This window comes from Triturus cristatus, chromosome 8 (genome assembly GCF_964204655.1).
Source record: "Triturus cristatus chromosome 8, aTriCri1.1, whole genome shotgun sequence".
Taxonomy (NCBI): domain Eukaryota; kingdom Metazoa; phylum Chordata; class Amphibia; order Caudata; family Salamandridae; genus Triturus; species Triturus cristatus.
The window spans coordinates 753158464-753176285 of record NC_140591.1 but is presented as its reverse complement, the minus strand read 5'-3'; the positions used below and the strand labels follow the sequence as shown (position 1 = coordinate 753176285).

The following is a 17822-nucleotide window of genomic DNA, read 5'->3' as shown; positions in this document are numbered from 1 at the left end:
TACCACCAACCAGTTGCAGTGGCAGCTGCTGGCCATTCTAAAGGGTGAGGCAGTGCAGTGAAACATAAATAAAAAATAAATGATCTTTTGCTCCTAGAACTGCAGTTGTTCCCAAGAGCAAAGGCTCCCAGCTCCCCAAGCAATCCCAGCGCTTCTATCATGCTATTATTCCTAGCATGAGAGAAGCAGTAGGATTCGATGGAACGGGATGGTTTCACACCCCAGCAGGTACTGGAAGCCGGTGCTCCCGAGTCCTGCAAATATCTCCAAGAAATAGCCTGAAGATATCCAAGTGTGCATGTTGGTTTGGGTGGCCGTGGACGGCAGGCCAAACCGGCATGCGCACTTTCAGTGACCACTACTGCTCCTCCCCTAGCTGCTGACTACGACCTGGCCCTGGGCCAGACTCGCCGACTCTGAAAACTTGGCTGAGTCAATGAAAAATAAAACGATAATAAAAGTGTTTTATTGTCATTTTATTTATTTTTTTCCTTTGAGCAGTGGGGCGCCATAGTAAATGAGCCGCCCGGGATCAGTTGGATAGAAGAGTGATACCAGCTATCTGGACTCTGCTCTTTTATATGGTAGAGCTGAGTGTGAAGAACAATTAGTCCTGCAGTGTAACAGGACACTTAATGTGGAAGGCACCAGAACTAAAACAAAGACGATGAGATGGGTAGGGTGAGACAGGACCACTCCTGAGTATCTTCCTCAAAACGATAAGACCCACCCTGGCCTATTGAATTGTGCGGAATCGTAGCACCTTCTGGCAACAATACTAACTTACTTGCAGAAACAGCTACTCTACTCGGTAGTAGAGGGAATGGAATTGGACTCTGGTGCTCCAGTGGCTTCTGGGAAAAGGGCGAACACCGTTCCACGACATAGAGCAAAAGACACAGGCAACTAACATATTGTAATCCAGAAGCGAGAGACGACTATGGGAGATAGCCGCTCAAGATGACAAGTTTAGTAGGAAGCTGAGAATTAAGAACAAAGCAAAGCCTGATTAAAGTGTATCCAGGCAGGACATATAAATTGAACGTATGCTAGAACAGATGTGTGCCTCGAGGACATGGAGATGTGTCTTGTTTGCTGACTTTCAAGGTCCTTCACTGCTGCATGAGGGGCCTTTATATACAGTGTAGCATAATGTGACCAAGTTTGTCACCTTGACACCTTACATGTGTCTTTATGACGAGTGCCGCCAGTGTCCATGCACATATAAATATATATATATCATGTAATCAAGGCCAGTCTTGGACGAAACACTTAATGGCGGACCGTTTGAAAATAAAGTAAAAAACAAGCAGCAAGAAACATCTTGCAAGTCACTAAGGAGATCCATCACCATATAGAGGAACAAGGCCAAAGGCCGAGTTCCTTTATAAAGTTATGGAACTTCAAAATTACTTGTAATATCCTTATAATGTATGACAGGGGGTACTTTATCTCATATAATACATGGTCACACAATGGCAATTTAATGTATTTACAGGATGGAAAACTGCATATGTCGTTGCTTATATCTGTAACTCGGTCGCCATTTAAAATTTAATAAAAAGGTTTTTAAAAAATAATAATACATGGTCACACCATCATCTTTCCCACAAACCACTTAAAGCTTCGGCGCGTAGCTCTTTAGTTTGAAAGTGACAGCATGTTTGCAAACATGAAGAATAAAAATAGAACCTCTAGCGCAAAACTAAACAAATGAAAAAACTGTTGGATATTTGTTGAAAAAAGATATTAGAAATAGTTCAATACAAGTCAGTTTTAAATAAAAACTGCAGTAGTTCAAAATGTGTAGAAACATGCAGAAAGATTCTAACTTTTCTATAAATATCTAAGGAGGGCAAAGAAGAAACCTGCTCTTTCTGCTAGTTACTGTAAGCTAGAAATATAGAGCAGAAGAAAGAAAAGCAAGCTTTTCATGTTCGTTGCTTTGAACAGCTGCTTTGTGACCTGACCTGACTTTCACATTGGCTGCTGGCATCAGGTATTATGACATCAGAACTCAAATATGATACCTTATTAAAGTTGAGTTCTGGCGTTTTTTTATAATCATGCACAGGGTGCATCACAAATCACTGATTATAAACAAATTGTGACAGGGGTTTATACAGGAATTGCAGAATCCCATGTATTATAAGGTAATTTTGAATGTGGCATCAATACACCTACTCACTACTAGATCAGCATTATCCACTATGGTGGTTTTAATTCAGTCATAACTGAGCAGAGTTAGTCACTACCAGTTTGTTATATGGTAGTACGACAAAGATGAATATTTGGCACAGGGCAGTGTAAACGCCATCTACGCTAGAAGTCCACTGCCTGATTATGGCTGAAGGAATAACGGATGCTAAGCATAACAGGTAGGCTTTGAAGATAGAGTTCCTTAATAAACAAATCACAAAGCATATTCCTTGTGGACATTTTTCACAATACCTTCCACTGTCTTGAGGCATCAAATTATTCCCAGCGACAAATTATATTACCAAACTGGATCATTCATTGGACAACACTCAGGTGCTATAAATGTTCTAGTCCGCCTATTACAACTTCCAGATGCAAATGAGAGTCTGCTGTGGCCGAACTGAAACCCACCAACATTGTCATATTCCAGTTATAATAACGGTCAAAGTTATTACAATGTAGGCTCTGTGTGCATAAAGGTTGTTCAATAAGCGAGGATACTGCCAGAGAACATGTGAAGCATGTGCGTGCATCACAAGCAGCCATGTAAATGGATGAGTGATAGGGCCGAAGTTTGGGTCTGGAGTTAGGCATGACTTTTGATTTTACAAAATATATATATATATATATATATATATATATATATATATATATATATATATATATATATATATCCTCTCATCTGGCAGTCTGTATCCATTAATCTGCTGTCATGTCATTCACATCTTTCTTCTGCCCACTGCAGCATGGGGCAATAATAGGCCAATCCACTTCAGCCATTGGCTAGCTTCACCGTTCATAATGGCATTCTGCTCTTTCAAAAAGAACAAATCCACACAAAATCGTTCCCCTGAGTGCTGATTTGACCTGTTGGGCAGTCTGGTAGTCAGGCACTGCCAGATAGCTGTGTCAGCTTGGAAGGGCCACTGATTCCCTTCAGTCCCAGGGCCTGCCATAGCAAAGTATGATTTGTGAGGCTGAAAATATATATAAATATATTTTTGCTTTTAGCGAATGTTTATTTATTGTAAGGGTGATGGTCCAGCAGCATCTCAAAAATAAAGGTTTATTAAAACCAGGGGAAAACAAAACAAGCATTTACAAAGTCAAAATGCTCGCAACCAACACCTATTGGCTTTGCCAGTGCTTGTTTCTTCTGTCGTCACATTCTGTGTTTCTGCTTTCCCATATTTGCTGGGGCCTGCCCAACATTCCTGCCTCACCCACAGTGCTGCAGACCCAGGCTGGTGTGTATTCAGCTCCAGGGCGCTCATCCACAGAGTGATCTTGGAAGCGGCAAGTGAAGCCAACATTGCTTGATTGTTCCAGTGGCTCATCCCAAAAGCCAGTGCTGGGAACAGCCTTGAAATATGGTTTCCTATGGCGGTTGCAGGGATCTAAAACCTATTTTTAGCAAACTGGCGGAAATGGAAACAGGAAAAAAGAGGAGGTCGAGCACAATGGCTGAAGAAAGCTAGATGTGAGGATGTGCTGGGCCTTTAGTGTGCGCCAGGCAGCCAGAAGGACATGAAGTTGCATCAACTGCTGGGAGGCTCAGTGACTGGGAACTCGCACATGGGCCATGATCAACAAGCGGGAAAAGGACCTGTTTAAAAATGACCTCATATATTTACCCGCTTGAATAACTCGTACTAAATGGTCTCAACTAAAACAGAATCCGCCCACTGCTGGATACACACTGATATCTGCACCAGGTACATCCTGTAGGATGAATTTGGCTCTGTGTACGTAACCTGTCCCGTTTTGGGCAAGGGGGGCTCTCATGTTTTCAAATACAAGTAAAAACTCTTAATAGTACAGTTTGGCGGATACCAACGTGCCACGCCGCCACAATTAATTTGTAAATTTTCAAATATAAATGTAATACATTTCAGACCACTAGAACATATGGACAGTTTTTTCCCAGGATATAAAAGAGGACGTCAAATTCATAAGATACTTTCTTCCACTGTACAATTCTCCCGGATTTTGGACTGGTACTCTGACCTCCACCTGGCAATAATCATTCTGAGGGTCTATGGGGGGGATTATGAGGTGTACCGCAATAGTAATCTCAGAAATGAAGAATTATCACGGGAAACAGAAATAATGCACCAAATTCACAAGATCATCCCACCATCATACCGAGGACTTTCACCCGAACATTTGAGCTGTTTCCAGCAGCCTAAGTGTCTGGCTGAAACACACCACATCTGTGTAATTATCACATATCACATAATCTTGATTGGGTTAGTAGCTCATGTTACCGGTCCCACAGAATCTCGATGGGACTAGTGACTATCTTTACCAGGCCCATTGGGATTCAAGAGGGGCTCATAATGAGAACCTAAAGCATCATTTGCAAGGGATGGGGAATTTCGGTGTTGGTTTCGCTTGGGGAAATACCACTAGATAGGGTGTGTGTTATCCCTCAGTAGTTTTCACCCTGAGAATCCAAATTCTGCATATCAGATTTAGGGATAGAGTGATAATACCACAGTTTTACTGCCTTCTATGCAGCAAAGCTTGGAATTGTATATTTTCGCCTCTGCAAAGTTCACCAGGTATTGTCTGGGGAAGTTTGGATCGATAGATATATCATGTGAGAGCACAACAGCTGCACCACATGGACTGGTAAATCAAGAGCAAAGACCATTTTCGCACTATTTATGATTTTGTGTGGCACTCGATATACGGGCCCATGTAACTGTAAGGAAAACGTAAGGAAAACGGGATATTCGAGCAACAATTTTCGATGTTCTGAGGCAATTATTTTTAAAGTAATATTTAGAATTGTATAATTTGCAGCCATAAATTGGGAAATTTCGATCCGTTAGGATGTATTTCAGCTCTGTGACCTGAAATAATCGCTGAAATTTACAAAAGATAAGGACAGAGGGCCATGGAGGATCCCAACCCACTGCCATAAAAGTTCTTCCTTTTCCTTCTTCCTTTATCCCTAACAAAACATGTTTGTCTTTTGCAACTATGCAATGTATTTTGGGAGCCAATAAGAACTGCCGTCTTGGCGAACAAATTTGACAGAATTCAACCTTGCATTCTCCTATGTGCGCCCACGTGCACATTATCCCCATGTCAAGCCTGTGCATAGATATTTTACACATAAAAGTATAAAATCAGAAAGTACTTCCAACCACTGCCTTATATCTGAGGGCCTGGTTTGCCGCTAACCATTCATTCAAAGTCTAACTAGGCAGCTATCACTTTCTGCTGTTAGAAACCTCAAACCGCTCCTTGTGTTCATCTATACTAGAGCTTCTCTGGTCAGGGCAATCGGTCTTTCAAGCCTTGACTACCCAACTCCCTTTACCTTGGTTTGCTTATCTTCCTGACATCAAGCTCCAAACCCCTAAGTCACCATCTGATTCTGCTGATAGGACTAAGAAAGGACAACACTAGCTGCCTGTAGAGAGGCCTGCAAAAAAAATCATCTGCGTGTGTGTCACTCACAGACCCCATCCAACCAAGTCCCATCAGACACGAAGCTAATTTTGATCAAAAACATGACATCAAAAAATTCGAATCACCTGTACAGTGCTCCGCTGACTCGGGGCAAGTTGGAGGTATGCAAGTAGCATATATATATATATATATATACTGAAAATACCGACGGTGAATTAGCTGAAAATGTAATGATGAAAATATGTCCCTAAAAACGAGTGCAGATACCCACCATCTACAACCACCTGTACAAATTAAGCGCCGTGTGGCCGTTTGTGTGCGTGTGCATGCATGTTTTGCAGAACACATCATGTCGCCTTACAACAAGTAGGACTAACATCGCAAACGTGCAGTAGAAAAGTAAGCAGGTGTAAGGCCTCGAAAAAAGATGCTGGCATGTGTTCAACACAGGACTGTGATTTTTTTTTTTTTTGCCTGGTGCTACTGCCCCTTTAAGAGTGACCTACAAGGCAGCCCGGGTATGAGCACGTCTGCCTGACAATGGCGCCTTTACTGGTGCTGCTGCTGCCGTATCTGGTTTCAGTGTTCCTCGCCAAGGGTGCCACCACCAGAGCTAAAGGCAGGCATGTTTTTTCACCGCGTCTGCCATTGCAGAAAAAAACAAAGAATCCAGTTTAGATTATACCGAGGCTTTTCCAGGATAGAAACGTCTGTGTCAAACACAGCCAGCCTCCTTCTTTGATTTTAAAAGAGGCGGCGTTGCTTTGACAAGCCAATGTACCCGTTACTGCATAAAATGGGGCTTCTCGGGAAGTGGGTGTTTTTATGTATATGAGCGTGCAGTGGAATGGTGGCTGTAGGCGGCTGCCTACCCTCCCCCTCCACATGTGCACACGCAATCTGGCTGGCTGCCTTTTCACCCTTTCGTTTTACTCAGATGGCTTTCGGTAAGGCAGGCTGTCGCCTCCAACCCCCCTACTTCCCACACATCCTTACATTGATTAACGTTTCAAGGAGGGAAGAAGGCCGTGTCAGGGAGCATTTAGTGCCACGCTGATTGCTATTAAAATGTTTAAGAGTGGTTATTTTAGGTTTCCATGCCTACTTATGAGGGAGTATTAAGATGACACTGGTGAACCCTAGCGAGATCTGCGCCGCTAACACCAACAGACTGATTATTCCCACACATATGTATCTGTCTGTCTCCCTGCCGCACAAATTTGACTTGGCCAATGTTGTAATATAATTATATATATAGAGAGAGAGAGATAAAGAGAGAGATAAGCAAGGCACGACTATTAAGAGTTTTCAAATATATATTTCTAAAAACAAAGTTTATATTCCTGAACGATAGACCACATGCACAAGTATATAGAGAACGTGCACAACAGCAGTCTTGGTAATAACATGTATCCCCCACTGCTGACTGGGGCGAGAGTAAGCCACGAGTGAGCCCTGCAGTCCCTCGCCTCACTCAGTTACACTGAATGTGCTGCTATTACAACGTCAACTGGTGCACGTGCATTATTGATAGTCAGAGCGTCTCAGATGGTGGGAAGCAGAGAGCAACGGACTTAAACAACAATAGCACAGTTTAGCGATATACCATTTAGCCCCATTGCACACATGCATGAGGGGGAGGCGTGATCCACTTACTTTGTCTATTGAGCCGGGGAGCAGCCGGTCCAGTAGTTTGCACAGCACCACCCCATCCTTCAGGGACGACTGCAGAAACCCCTCCGGGTCCGAGATGGTCTTCTTGGGCGACTCCAACACCCCCAGTGTGATCAACCAGGTCACGGTCTGCTCCGCCGAATTCATAACGGCCCCAGGGCCCAGAGAGGGCCACGGGCCCCAGGGAGCAGGCGAGGGAAGCCCCCGAGATTTACTGGACCTAAAAACAGACCCCTTGCCCTGCAGGGTTTGTCCGTCTCCTCCCCCCACCACCGCCGCCGCCACCACCTGAAGGCTTCACGCTAGCGGCTCTCCTGACAGATCCCCCCTTCCCCATGCAGAAGGCGAGGCGGCGATGATCCTCGCGTCCTGTAGGTCCAGCTCCCTTAGTCTCGCCCTCCCCCCTCTTCTTCCTCCTCTCTCGGGTGTTTTTTTGGCTGACTGTCAAGTGCCTCTTCTCCCCCACCCCTCCTCCTTCTCCAGTGCACACACACGAACCTGCAATGCTGCTCTGCACAGCCCTCCTCTGCCGGCGCATGACATCACTGGCACTGTGAAAACACCCACTGCCACAAAGAAACCCCCGGCCTGTCATGCAGTCATTTTTTTTCTGCAGCTTCCCTTGTATTGTCAGCGGCTCCTGGCTCGAGGTGCTCTGCAAAACGGGTAGAATTTTCGCGGTGTCTTCGGTCTCGGCATTCGCCTGAGATTTAACAGACATCCGTGTGTTAGGGCAGTGAAAACGAGGCTTTAGTTATATTCAGATGTTGTGGGTTCGGCGATTTATATATTATTGTATCACACGGTCCGCTTTTGTTGTTGCACAGAGATCAGTAGTTTCCGCGATAATAATGACGTCATACCGGTAATTTATATATCGTAATTAGTGACACAGTTTCTATGATTTATGGGTTTCAAGCAATGTGACAGCTACAAAATGTTTACACGAAATATTAAAAATACATAATGTGTATTCTGTTATTTTACGGGCATGTTATCTATAGCGCACCGCGGATTATTTGTACAGTTTCTGAGCGCTAATTGAATGCATGAGCCTTCCTTGTTGAATCTGATTTGGTTTGGAAGGAGGAGCTCTGGGTGGTGTTTGGGGCTGTTCCTGGTTCTTTCGGTGTCGTGGGCCCCAGGCCCGTATGGTGCATTCTAGAAGGACGGCTATTAAGCTGACCTATTTGAAGGTTAGAACTAGATCGCTTATAAATGTCCAGGGTCACGTGGCATCCCCCTTGCTTGGGGTAAGGCATTTGGTGGAAAAGCTCCTCTCTCGAACGTGATGCGGAACTTCGATCCCGGCTGGCGGTCCCTCACCAGGACTAGACCCCCACCCATGTCTAGATGTATTTCCACTGCCTACCTTGCCCGACTGACTCTTTCGTTGGTTTCTGCGCCTCACTTGCGTGGCCTTCCGCATCCAACGTGGCCGGAGCCGCCGGACTCCAGCCTGGGCCGGTCGGGATGCTGTAGTTTACATGCCTTTGAAACATCAGGTGCATTGGGTGGTGTACACCCTCAGAAATCGGTGCAAGCTCCATTCAAGGCCTGTGTTTTGCTCCACAGAAAGGTCCTCTGGTGCTTGATTCCAAGTGCCTCCAGGTACTCTCTAAACTCTGTGCCCTGAAAAGGAGGCCCGTTGTCCATCCGGATGGTCTTTGGTAGACCATATACTGCAAAGGTCCTCTCCAGCAGGGGCCTTACTTTGGAAAACAGTGTAGTGGTTACCAACTCTACGACGGGGTACTTGGACCGGTCGTCGACCATGACTATGGTTGACCTGCCATTGTGGAAGCTCCAAAAGTCCAGATTAACCTTTGCCTAGGTAGTTGCTGGTGTATCTTTCGTAGCAACGGGCACCGAAGCGGCAGGGCTCCCCATAATCTGATAGGGCGGGCACTGCCTCACGGCCTCTTCCACTCTGGTGTCTATGCCAGGGAACCACTCATTTCCACTCATTCGGGCCTTAGTCTTCTCAGCCCCTTGGTGTCCCTGGAGTGCCAAGCCAATCATTCAGTCCTCCAGTGACTTGGGAACACCAATACTTTGGCCTCGCATTATAATGCCTCCAACCCTGTAGCTCAGCTTGTCCTTTATTCTCCATAAGTGCAACAGCCGGGCTTTTTCTGCTGGGAACCATTGGTTAATTTTAAACCTGGTATCCTTGGCGTGGTTTCCCCTAACTTTTTGCCTTCTGACCTCCTGTTTTTGCTGACATTGTTTTTGCTAGCCTTAGGAATCTGAGCACTTTGCCACTGCTAACCAGTGCTAAAGTGCATGTGCTGTTTACTTTAAACATGGTAACATTGGTTTTATCCACAATTGCCATATTTGATTCACTTATAAATCCCTAGTAAAGTTCACAACATGTGCCCAGGGCTTGTAAATCAAATGCCCTAGCGGGATTGCAGCACTGATTGTGCCACCCACTAAGTAGCCCTTTAAATATGTCTCAGGCATGCCACTGTAGCGAAACCTTCCTTTTTATTACATATAGGTCACCCATAAGGTAGTCCCTGGACAGCTGATGGGCACGGTACAGTGTATTTAAAAACTATGACATGTACTGTTAAGTTTTACGTGCCCTGGTAGTGAAATACACTTACATTTGTTTTCTCTACTGCAAGGCATATCTCACTTGGAGGTTAATATTGGGATTGCTTTATTACATTTTATATGTGTAATTTCCAATTGGGAAGAGATGGGAAACCCAAATTTGGCATCCCTAGACTCGCAATTTAAAAACCCAACTGATGATGAAGTTGTCTTTTAAATGGCAGCTCTGAAAACAGCACTTTTAGAAAGTTGGCATTTTCTTACTTAAAACATTTGGTGTCTTCTGCCTGTCTCTAGATTGCATATCATGGGTGGGTGATAGTTGGTTTCCTGCATTCCCTCTAGACAGCCACACACAAAGGAAGGGTAGGTGTGTCTGAGTAGACATCTGCATGTTGATAGTTCACCTGGAGCAGGATGGGAGGGAGGAGCTGACACACTACAACCAAAAGGGCTGTGTCCTGTCCCCACACAAAGGATTGCATACCCTGCTGGAGTGAGTTTGGAGGCAGGACATGAAAGGAAGGGTCTTGTGCACTTCAATGCATCTCCTTGAAGTCTTCCTTCTTCAGCGGCCCAACTGGGTATAAGTACTGGGCCTCTGACACTACCAAAGGAGAACACTTTTGCAACAGAGGGCATTCTACCAGGAAGAAGGACTGCTGTGCTACCAGCAGGGACTGCCACTTTCCTGAACTACTTTGCTGTGTTGGCCTGCTGCTTCTTGTCTGGGAGTGAGAAGGACTGGACTGGCATCTCTTTATCCCAGAACCAAAGTATGGCCAAGTGCTTGTTGGCTTGTCTCCTGTCTCAGAGTTCTCAGGGATATAAAAGACTTCACCTTGCAATCTGCAACCAGCACCTGGACTCTGTCTGCTGTGAGTCATGTAGTGCCAATACAGTCCCGGGTCATTGGAAGTGAGTTTTCAGTGCTGCAACCCAGAAAATACATGCATCAACGACGTTGCGCTGATCAGAGCCGGTGCATTTCCTTCGTCACCGATGTATCGCCACTACTGCTCGAACTGTGGACACCGCATCACTGACTGCGCAATGCATCCTCCCCTGTTTTCGATGCACCTCGACCTTGCTCTGCTCAGTGCCAATGCATCGCTTTGTGCTGCTCGTATCACCTACAGCCCAGTGGTTCAACGACAATGCATCACCCCGAGGTAAATCACATCTCAACTCTCAATGCATCTTTGTCATTGCGCAGCTCAGAAACGAAGCATCACCTACATCTGCGGGATCGACAGCGATGCCTCGCCTCCTTTGCTTAACACATCATCCTCGACGCATCCAAGGTACTGTTCAGCAGGCCAAGGCTGGTTCCTTTTTATCCGACCCATGCTCCATCGCAGTCGGCCTGAACTTTTGGATTAGCCCTGGTCGAGCTCGACCACATAGCCCCGCTTGGCGTAATTGTTTCCAAGCACTATAAAACAATTTATTCTTTAAAAATTCATATCTTGACTTCTGCTTACTGGATTTTTGTGGTTTTGGTCTTGTATAACTCATAAACATATGCTCTATTTTTCCAAACTGGTGTGGAGTCCTTTTGTGGTGTTTTCACTGTGTTACTGTGTGTTGTGTGCACAAATACTTTACACATTGCTTCATAGTTAAGCATGACTGCTCTGGGCTAAGCTACCAGAGAGTGAGCTCAGGTTAATTTAGAGTGTGTTACTGACTTTTTCCAACTAGGATTGTGGTTCCTGCTTGGACTGGGTGCATACCTCTGCCAACCAGAAACCCAGTTTCTAACAGTTAGCGTCTTGAAGGAACAGCTGCCATGCGTTGTTGTCGATGACCTCCGCTACTCTCCTGAGGTCATCATTGGTGTTGGTGGATCACCAGATGTCCTCAACTGTCAGCGCTCTTGGGCATGCTGCTGTTACCACCATGTGGGTGAATGTCTCTGCCCCTTCACTGTCCATGGAAACTACGTAGGCTCATATAGGGGGGTGCCAGAACAGGAAGTCTGCCGGGTTGCAGCTCCCGGCCGATACACTACACCGAACCAGTAAGGTAGCAACTGCATCCCCCACTGCTATATGCATGGGTGAGGGGCTGCCCTTCCAAACAGGGTTACTAGAGTTTTGTGATCTGTTATCACCTTGAACTGCCACTCTTAGTTGTACAAGTGAAACTGGTGACAAGTCCATTTGATAACCAGGGTCTCCCTTTTGATAGCCAGTGTCTCTCCTTTGATCTGCTCATACTGCACTTCAGTTGCCGTGAGCGCTCTGCTTGTGAACACCGGGGGGGGGGGGGGGGGGGCGCACACTCGGTTCCTGTGTCAGGATGGCTCCAAAGCCAGCGGGGGTGGCGTCTACCACAAATTCGGTGGCCCTGTTGTGGTCGAAGTACGCCATTGTGGCATCGGCCAGGAGAGAGTTCTTGATCTTGTCAAATGCCTCTTGGTCCTCCGGGCCCCATTTCCACCATGTTCTGGGCTTTGTGAGAGCTGAGAGAGGCTCAGACAGGGTGGACAAGTTTGGTAGGAGTCTGCCACAGTATGTCACCATGCCTAAAAAACTGCACACATCGGTTGCGTTCTTGGGTGAATGGGCATCCTTGATTGTTGTAGACTTGTGGGGATCTACTTGCAGGTCTTCCCCGGAGAACACAAAGCCAAAAAACGCTTGAAAAATATGCATTTGTCCTTGTGCAGGGTTAGTCCACTGTCCCAAAGCCTCTGGAGGGGGTCCTTCAGGTTCCTGTGATGGTCTGACAGGGTGGTCGAATAGATGAGAATGCCATCGCTTATATTGAGGACCCCTTCCATCACTGACAGTGTTTCATGGATTGCATTCTGAAACACCTCGGCTGCCGAGGAGATCCCAAAGTTCAATCTCTCGAATGTTCTAAGTCCGAGGTGCGTCGAGAATGTCGTGATGTAATGACTGTCTGGGTGGAGTACCAGTTGGTGGTATTTGGCATTCAGATTAGGCTTCGAAAAACATCTTGCACTGTTCATATCAGCTATGATGTCATCCATCATTGGGCTGATGCGTTTTTCCTGGCGAAAGCTCAGTTGGGGAGCCTCATGTCTATGCAGAGCTGTATTGATCCGGCTGGTTGGGTATCTTGGTTCTTACTAGGGCTGACTCCCACGGTGAATGCCCTGAGACCCTTCCAATAACATCCATGCCCTTTAGTTAGTTTGTCTAGCTCCGCTTCCACCTTGGCTTGCAGGTGTAATGGTACTCTTCGGTGTCAGAGTGCTATTGCTTGTATTGTCTTATAAATATGAAGTTTGACTGGTGCTCCTTTAGGGCACCCTAACCCTTGGAATAGCACCTGGAATTGGTTGAGGAGGAGGTACATTTGCATAGCAAAGATTTCCCTCACAAGAAGACCAGCTCCAGGTCTTCAGTCTTGCTCTAGCCAATCAGGGTCCCTTCTACACCTTTCGTCACATGACTTTCCTGTCTCCATGTTTAACGCTGGCATCCATTGGTCCCACCAGTGGGAGTGGTTTTGTGCCTCCATAGGCATATATTTTGGTGCAAGAAGGTTGTAGAAGCTGCTGTGGGCACAGTTGCTGATATTGGTCATGATTCACCACATTGACGGAGGCTCCCATAGCAATGAAGGGTTGTATCATTGTGCCAGGGATTGTGACCCTGCAAACTGGCTCTGGGGGTCGCCCTCGGATCCCTGGGGCTGCATATGAAATAAAGGAATGCCTCCTGTTCTTCAGGGTCTTCCTTTTCAAAGACCCCTTCTCTCCACCACTCTCCGCAGTTACAGCTGAGCTCTAAGTGGTTACATATGGACAGGAGATAAATGGCCTTTGTTGGTGGCCTCCTGCCACGAGCTCTGTGGCCCCGGTCGCTGCTTCTGAAGACCCTTACAAAGTGGTTGGGATTATTGTATGCCGAGCATGTGCTTCCTGGTGCTGGGCATTTGTCTGATGGGTGTGGTTTCATCCTGCAGTTCCTGGATGATGTTTCAGAGTCAGTCTGAGTTTCCCCATTATGAGTTGGGGGCTTGGTGCAGATGGCGTCCATTGTTTCTGTGTTGATGGCTGGGATTTTGGTGCTGGAGAGCAGTCCTACTCCTCATTTCAGTAACACTTCCATTTCTTCTGCCCTTGCGGTAGACAAATCATACTTGTAAGCGAGAATGAGCATATTCTCCAGCTTGATTCATGGTTGCCTGAGGATAAGCCTCCGTAAGATTGCTGATCTACACCTCTGTATGGGTTGTGCCCTCACCTCCTTATGCTGATTGTCATCTGTGCAGGTGCTCACCTGAGGCCTGAGGCGGGCATAGAAATTGTCCATTGATTCCCCCTCTCGCTGCCGGGCCTGGCTTAATTTGAAGCGTTCAAAATCAGGATTTATTTGGATGTCAAAATACGCGATGAGTTCGTTGATCGCAGTATCATAGTCATCAATGTCCTAGGGAGATGCTGAAACAATTCTTCCCCCACAAAGTGGAGTAGCAGGGACCTCTTTTCCTCACTGGCCCACTCTCTTGTGGCCCTGAAGTAGTTCTCCAGCAGCCCCCCCCAATCTTCAATCTTGGGATGGCTGCAGCCGGGTCTGCCAATTCATTGAAGGGGGCCAGCGCCCCTACAGCTGAATGAGAACTTGTGCCTGTGCCCGCAACTGCCAGTTTGTGGTCTGGGCCCGCCCCTTGAGGGCCTTGCAGCCTGAACATTGTCTACCATCCCCAGGTGTAGGGATCAGATTTATGGGGGTGGCCTGTCAGTTTTAAACGCGAGTTTCCCTTCTTCTTATTTTATTTTTTTGTACCTTTAGATGCGCTGCCATGTGAGGAACCGCGCTGTTGCTTTGACCTGAAGAAGAAGGAGCTAAACCACCTGCAAACTTTGACCTCGCCCTATTCAGCTAAAAAACTAAAGACCCAGCTAAGAACTGCTTAAACGAGGACTGTCAAACCTAGTAATAGAATCCAATTGTATGATGATGCTGATGATGACATATTTATAAAGCACATTGTTAATGAAAGTAAACCCTACAGAAGATGCAGTAGAAGCCACAAAGAGATTATGAGGAAGAAAAATGTAAAGCTTTTATTTTTATTTATTTATTTGTAGAGCGCAACTAATACCTGAAGGCGTCTAGGCACTAGGGCAGAGAAACCTAAGATGATAACCATGTAGTCAAATTCAAATCAGTAATTAGCAGAAGACCTATCGGGTGAAAAGCCATGTTTTAAGGCCTTTCCTAAAGGAGAGGAGATCAGGAGAGTTCTTTAGATTAAAAGGGAGACAGTTCCAAAGGCTGGTAGTGACACTAACAAAGCTTTTAGATCCCCAGTTTGACAGTCGACATCTGGGGACCTCCATCATCTTTTGAGATAAGGATCGAAGATTTCTTGGTGGAACACACCAAAGGAAACAGTTTTTTAAGTATTCCGGTCCGTGGTTGTGAAGAGACTTGAAGGCAGTGCAGAGAGAATTAAAATTAATCTGCTTCTCCACAGGAAGCCAGTGAAGGGATTTGAGAGCTTGTTTAGCTGAAAAAAGTTTGGGAATCTCTAGAAGTAGACGAGCAGCTGCATTCTGTCGGACCTGTAGTTTGTTAAGATGACCCTCTGAATAACAACAAAAAGGGCATTACAATAGTCTAATTTGGAGAGAATGAGCGCTGAAACAACCGTCTTTTGAAGGTCCAGACGTATAAAAGGGAAGATTTTCCTTTAGTGTAAGAAACGTGGATGAAGAGATGGCTTTTACCTGGTGGGTAAAGGACATGGCTGTATCATAAATAACTCCCACATTTTTTGCCTTTGTAACTGGAATAGAGAGCGGGCCGAGTTCATGAGGCACCAGTTAGGAGACCAGAAAGAAGGGTCGCTACCGAAGAGCATAACCTCGGTTTTTTTTAGTTTAATTTGAGGCAGTTTTCCATCATTCATTTACTTACCTATTGCATACAGCTTTGAAACTTGCTTTCAGTTGATTACAGAAAATTAACAGTTTGGCTTGCTGATGGAAAGGTAGAGGAAACTAATTCCAGCGCTTAGTGGAAAGGAAGGAAAATAAGCACCCCCCAAATCAGAATTTCTTGCATTTTAGAGATACAGAACAAATTGCCCTTTCTCCAGGAGGCGCAGGGAGTGGCAGTGCGATGAGGGTCCTCCCTCTCTAGGTGGTGCTGTGCCTTGTAGTGCCATGGCTTCTTTTCCCGGTTAGAGGGCAAGTAGGAGAGAGCAGTGCATCGGTGGCTCAGCAGGTGGCACTCTCTCTGTGCAGCGCGGGAGCAGCAGATGCACCCTGCATCACCTGTCACATGCCCAGCAGTCTTTTCAGTGGTCTCCCGGTCAATTTTGCAGGGCGCCGCGGGTGGGGATGCGCAGCCCTGTATGCACATTCAGGTGCCATGGGCCATGAGTCTCAGTCCGCCCTCGTAGCTAGTGCACTGGGGTGCGGCCCAAGCCGGGTGGGTAAGCAGCGCAGACCAAACCACTCGATCGGAGTGCGCAAAGGAAGCACACAGCAATTACTACTCTGGGACTGACCCAGAGCGGTCATTCCCTGTTTATTTAACACCTCGGCCGCAACCAGCCAAGATGGTGCGTGCTGACATCAGGGCGTATTGTATCGCTTGGGTGGCTCAGTACGGCATAGGGTGGGAGATTGAAGTGTACTATGTCACACTGGCTACACAAGCACCACTTGGAAAAATATTAGGCAAGGAAATAAGGTAGGGGAACAACTGAATGAAAACATAAAGAGCTGTATGCGTATCTGGTGAGGCTATACAGAGTTAGTGCTGGGGTTGTGTTGGTATTCATATTGTGTTATGCTCAAAGGCTTTGTACTCACACACCAACCTAGCATCATTCCTCCAGTGCTCATCTGACCACACCGGCATTTACTCTTCTGTTGCTCTCAGTCATGATGATATAATGACTATAATGACTCAGTAATCCTGCTTCTGTCAAGAAATATTGGTAGTTATTCCACATGACTTTGGTATACGTTGCACTCCAACAGAATAGTCTGCTAGATATGGGGTTCATCCAGAGTTTGCCATTTTAGTAAGGTTGTTGTGTGTTTTGTTCAGATCAACAAAACCTTTATTGGAGAAGATAAGAACTTTATGTATTCATCTCAGTGAATCAAGCCAGTACACATTGGTCAGCCTATGGTATGAGAGAAGCAGCACCTTCACAAAGGATGTAGTAAAAGGACATGGCCGTTGTATTTTTCTGCCCAAAAAGGATGTGCAGATACCAGAGGCTGCACCTGGGGGAAGCAACCAGGTTTCAAACCAGCGGGTAAGTACCTAAGCGAATGTTGATGCATTTGTAAGGTACTCTGGTCGTTGGTTGCTGTGTGGTCTCTCATCCTTCAACTAAGGCGGGAACAAGGGTGCTCTAATAAAATGGGGAAGCAACCAAAAATGGCTAACATGATGGTGAATCTGGATACTGCAGTTGCCCTCAAAGCTAAAACTTGAACTGCCCAACTGAAGAATGCAGCGGCAGCTGCAGCAAGAGCAGAGCGCAGCCTAAAAATACGCCAAGGCTATGTGAAAGTATCTTTAAGGTCGGAGGGGGATATTTTAGATGATGGTGTAGAGGCCGGATCTGTAGAGACTGCCCAGGGTACTGCCTCACAAGTGCTGCGGGAATTAGAAGGTTCAGGGGTGGGAACCCCTATAGCAAATCTCGCTGATGAGAATATCCAGGCAGTAATGACTACAAAGAAGGGAAAGTAAAAAAGAGAGCGAGGGAAAAAAAAAATCACAGATGAATATTAACGAAGCGAGCACCAGTCTGACCCCAAGCAAGCCAAAAGACTACCCACTTTTTGTAAAAGGGAAAACACCATCAAATGCGTCTCAGGGAACCTTTCTGAATAGCGAATCAGGGTTTCCAGTAAAGCCGCAACCTTTTGTTCAGAGTCTAAAACAGACAGCCTAGCAAGATGAAGCTACGCAGCTGCCCTCTGCTGACCAGAGTAAACATTTTTGCTG

The 17822-nt window shown here is 46.1% G+C and overlaps 1 protein-coding gene across 2 annotated transcripts in view; it reads right to left on the bottom strand.

Moving 5' to 3' along the window:
- Positions 1-7827, bottom strand: part of ARHGEF7 (Rho guanine nucleotide exchange factor 7) — a 908392-nt gene extending 900565 nt beyond the window's left edge. Inside the window, exon 1 of one of the 2 annotated variants that reach the window (XM_085622182.1) lies at positions 7279-7827. In XM_085622182.1, coding sequence (XP_085478308.1) covers positions 7279-7443 — 165 coding nt within the window. In that variant the 5' untranslated portion in view covers positions 7444-7827. The remainder of the gene's footprint in view (positions 1-7278) is intronic. The other variant, XM_085622181.1, reaches the window with a different exon arrangement.
- Between the last annotated feature and the right edge of the window lie 9995 nt (positions 7828-17822).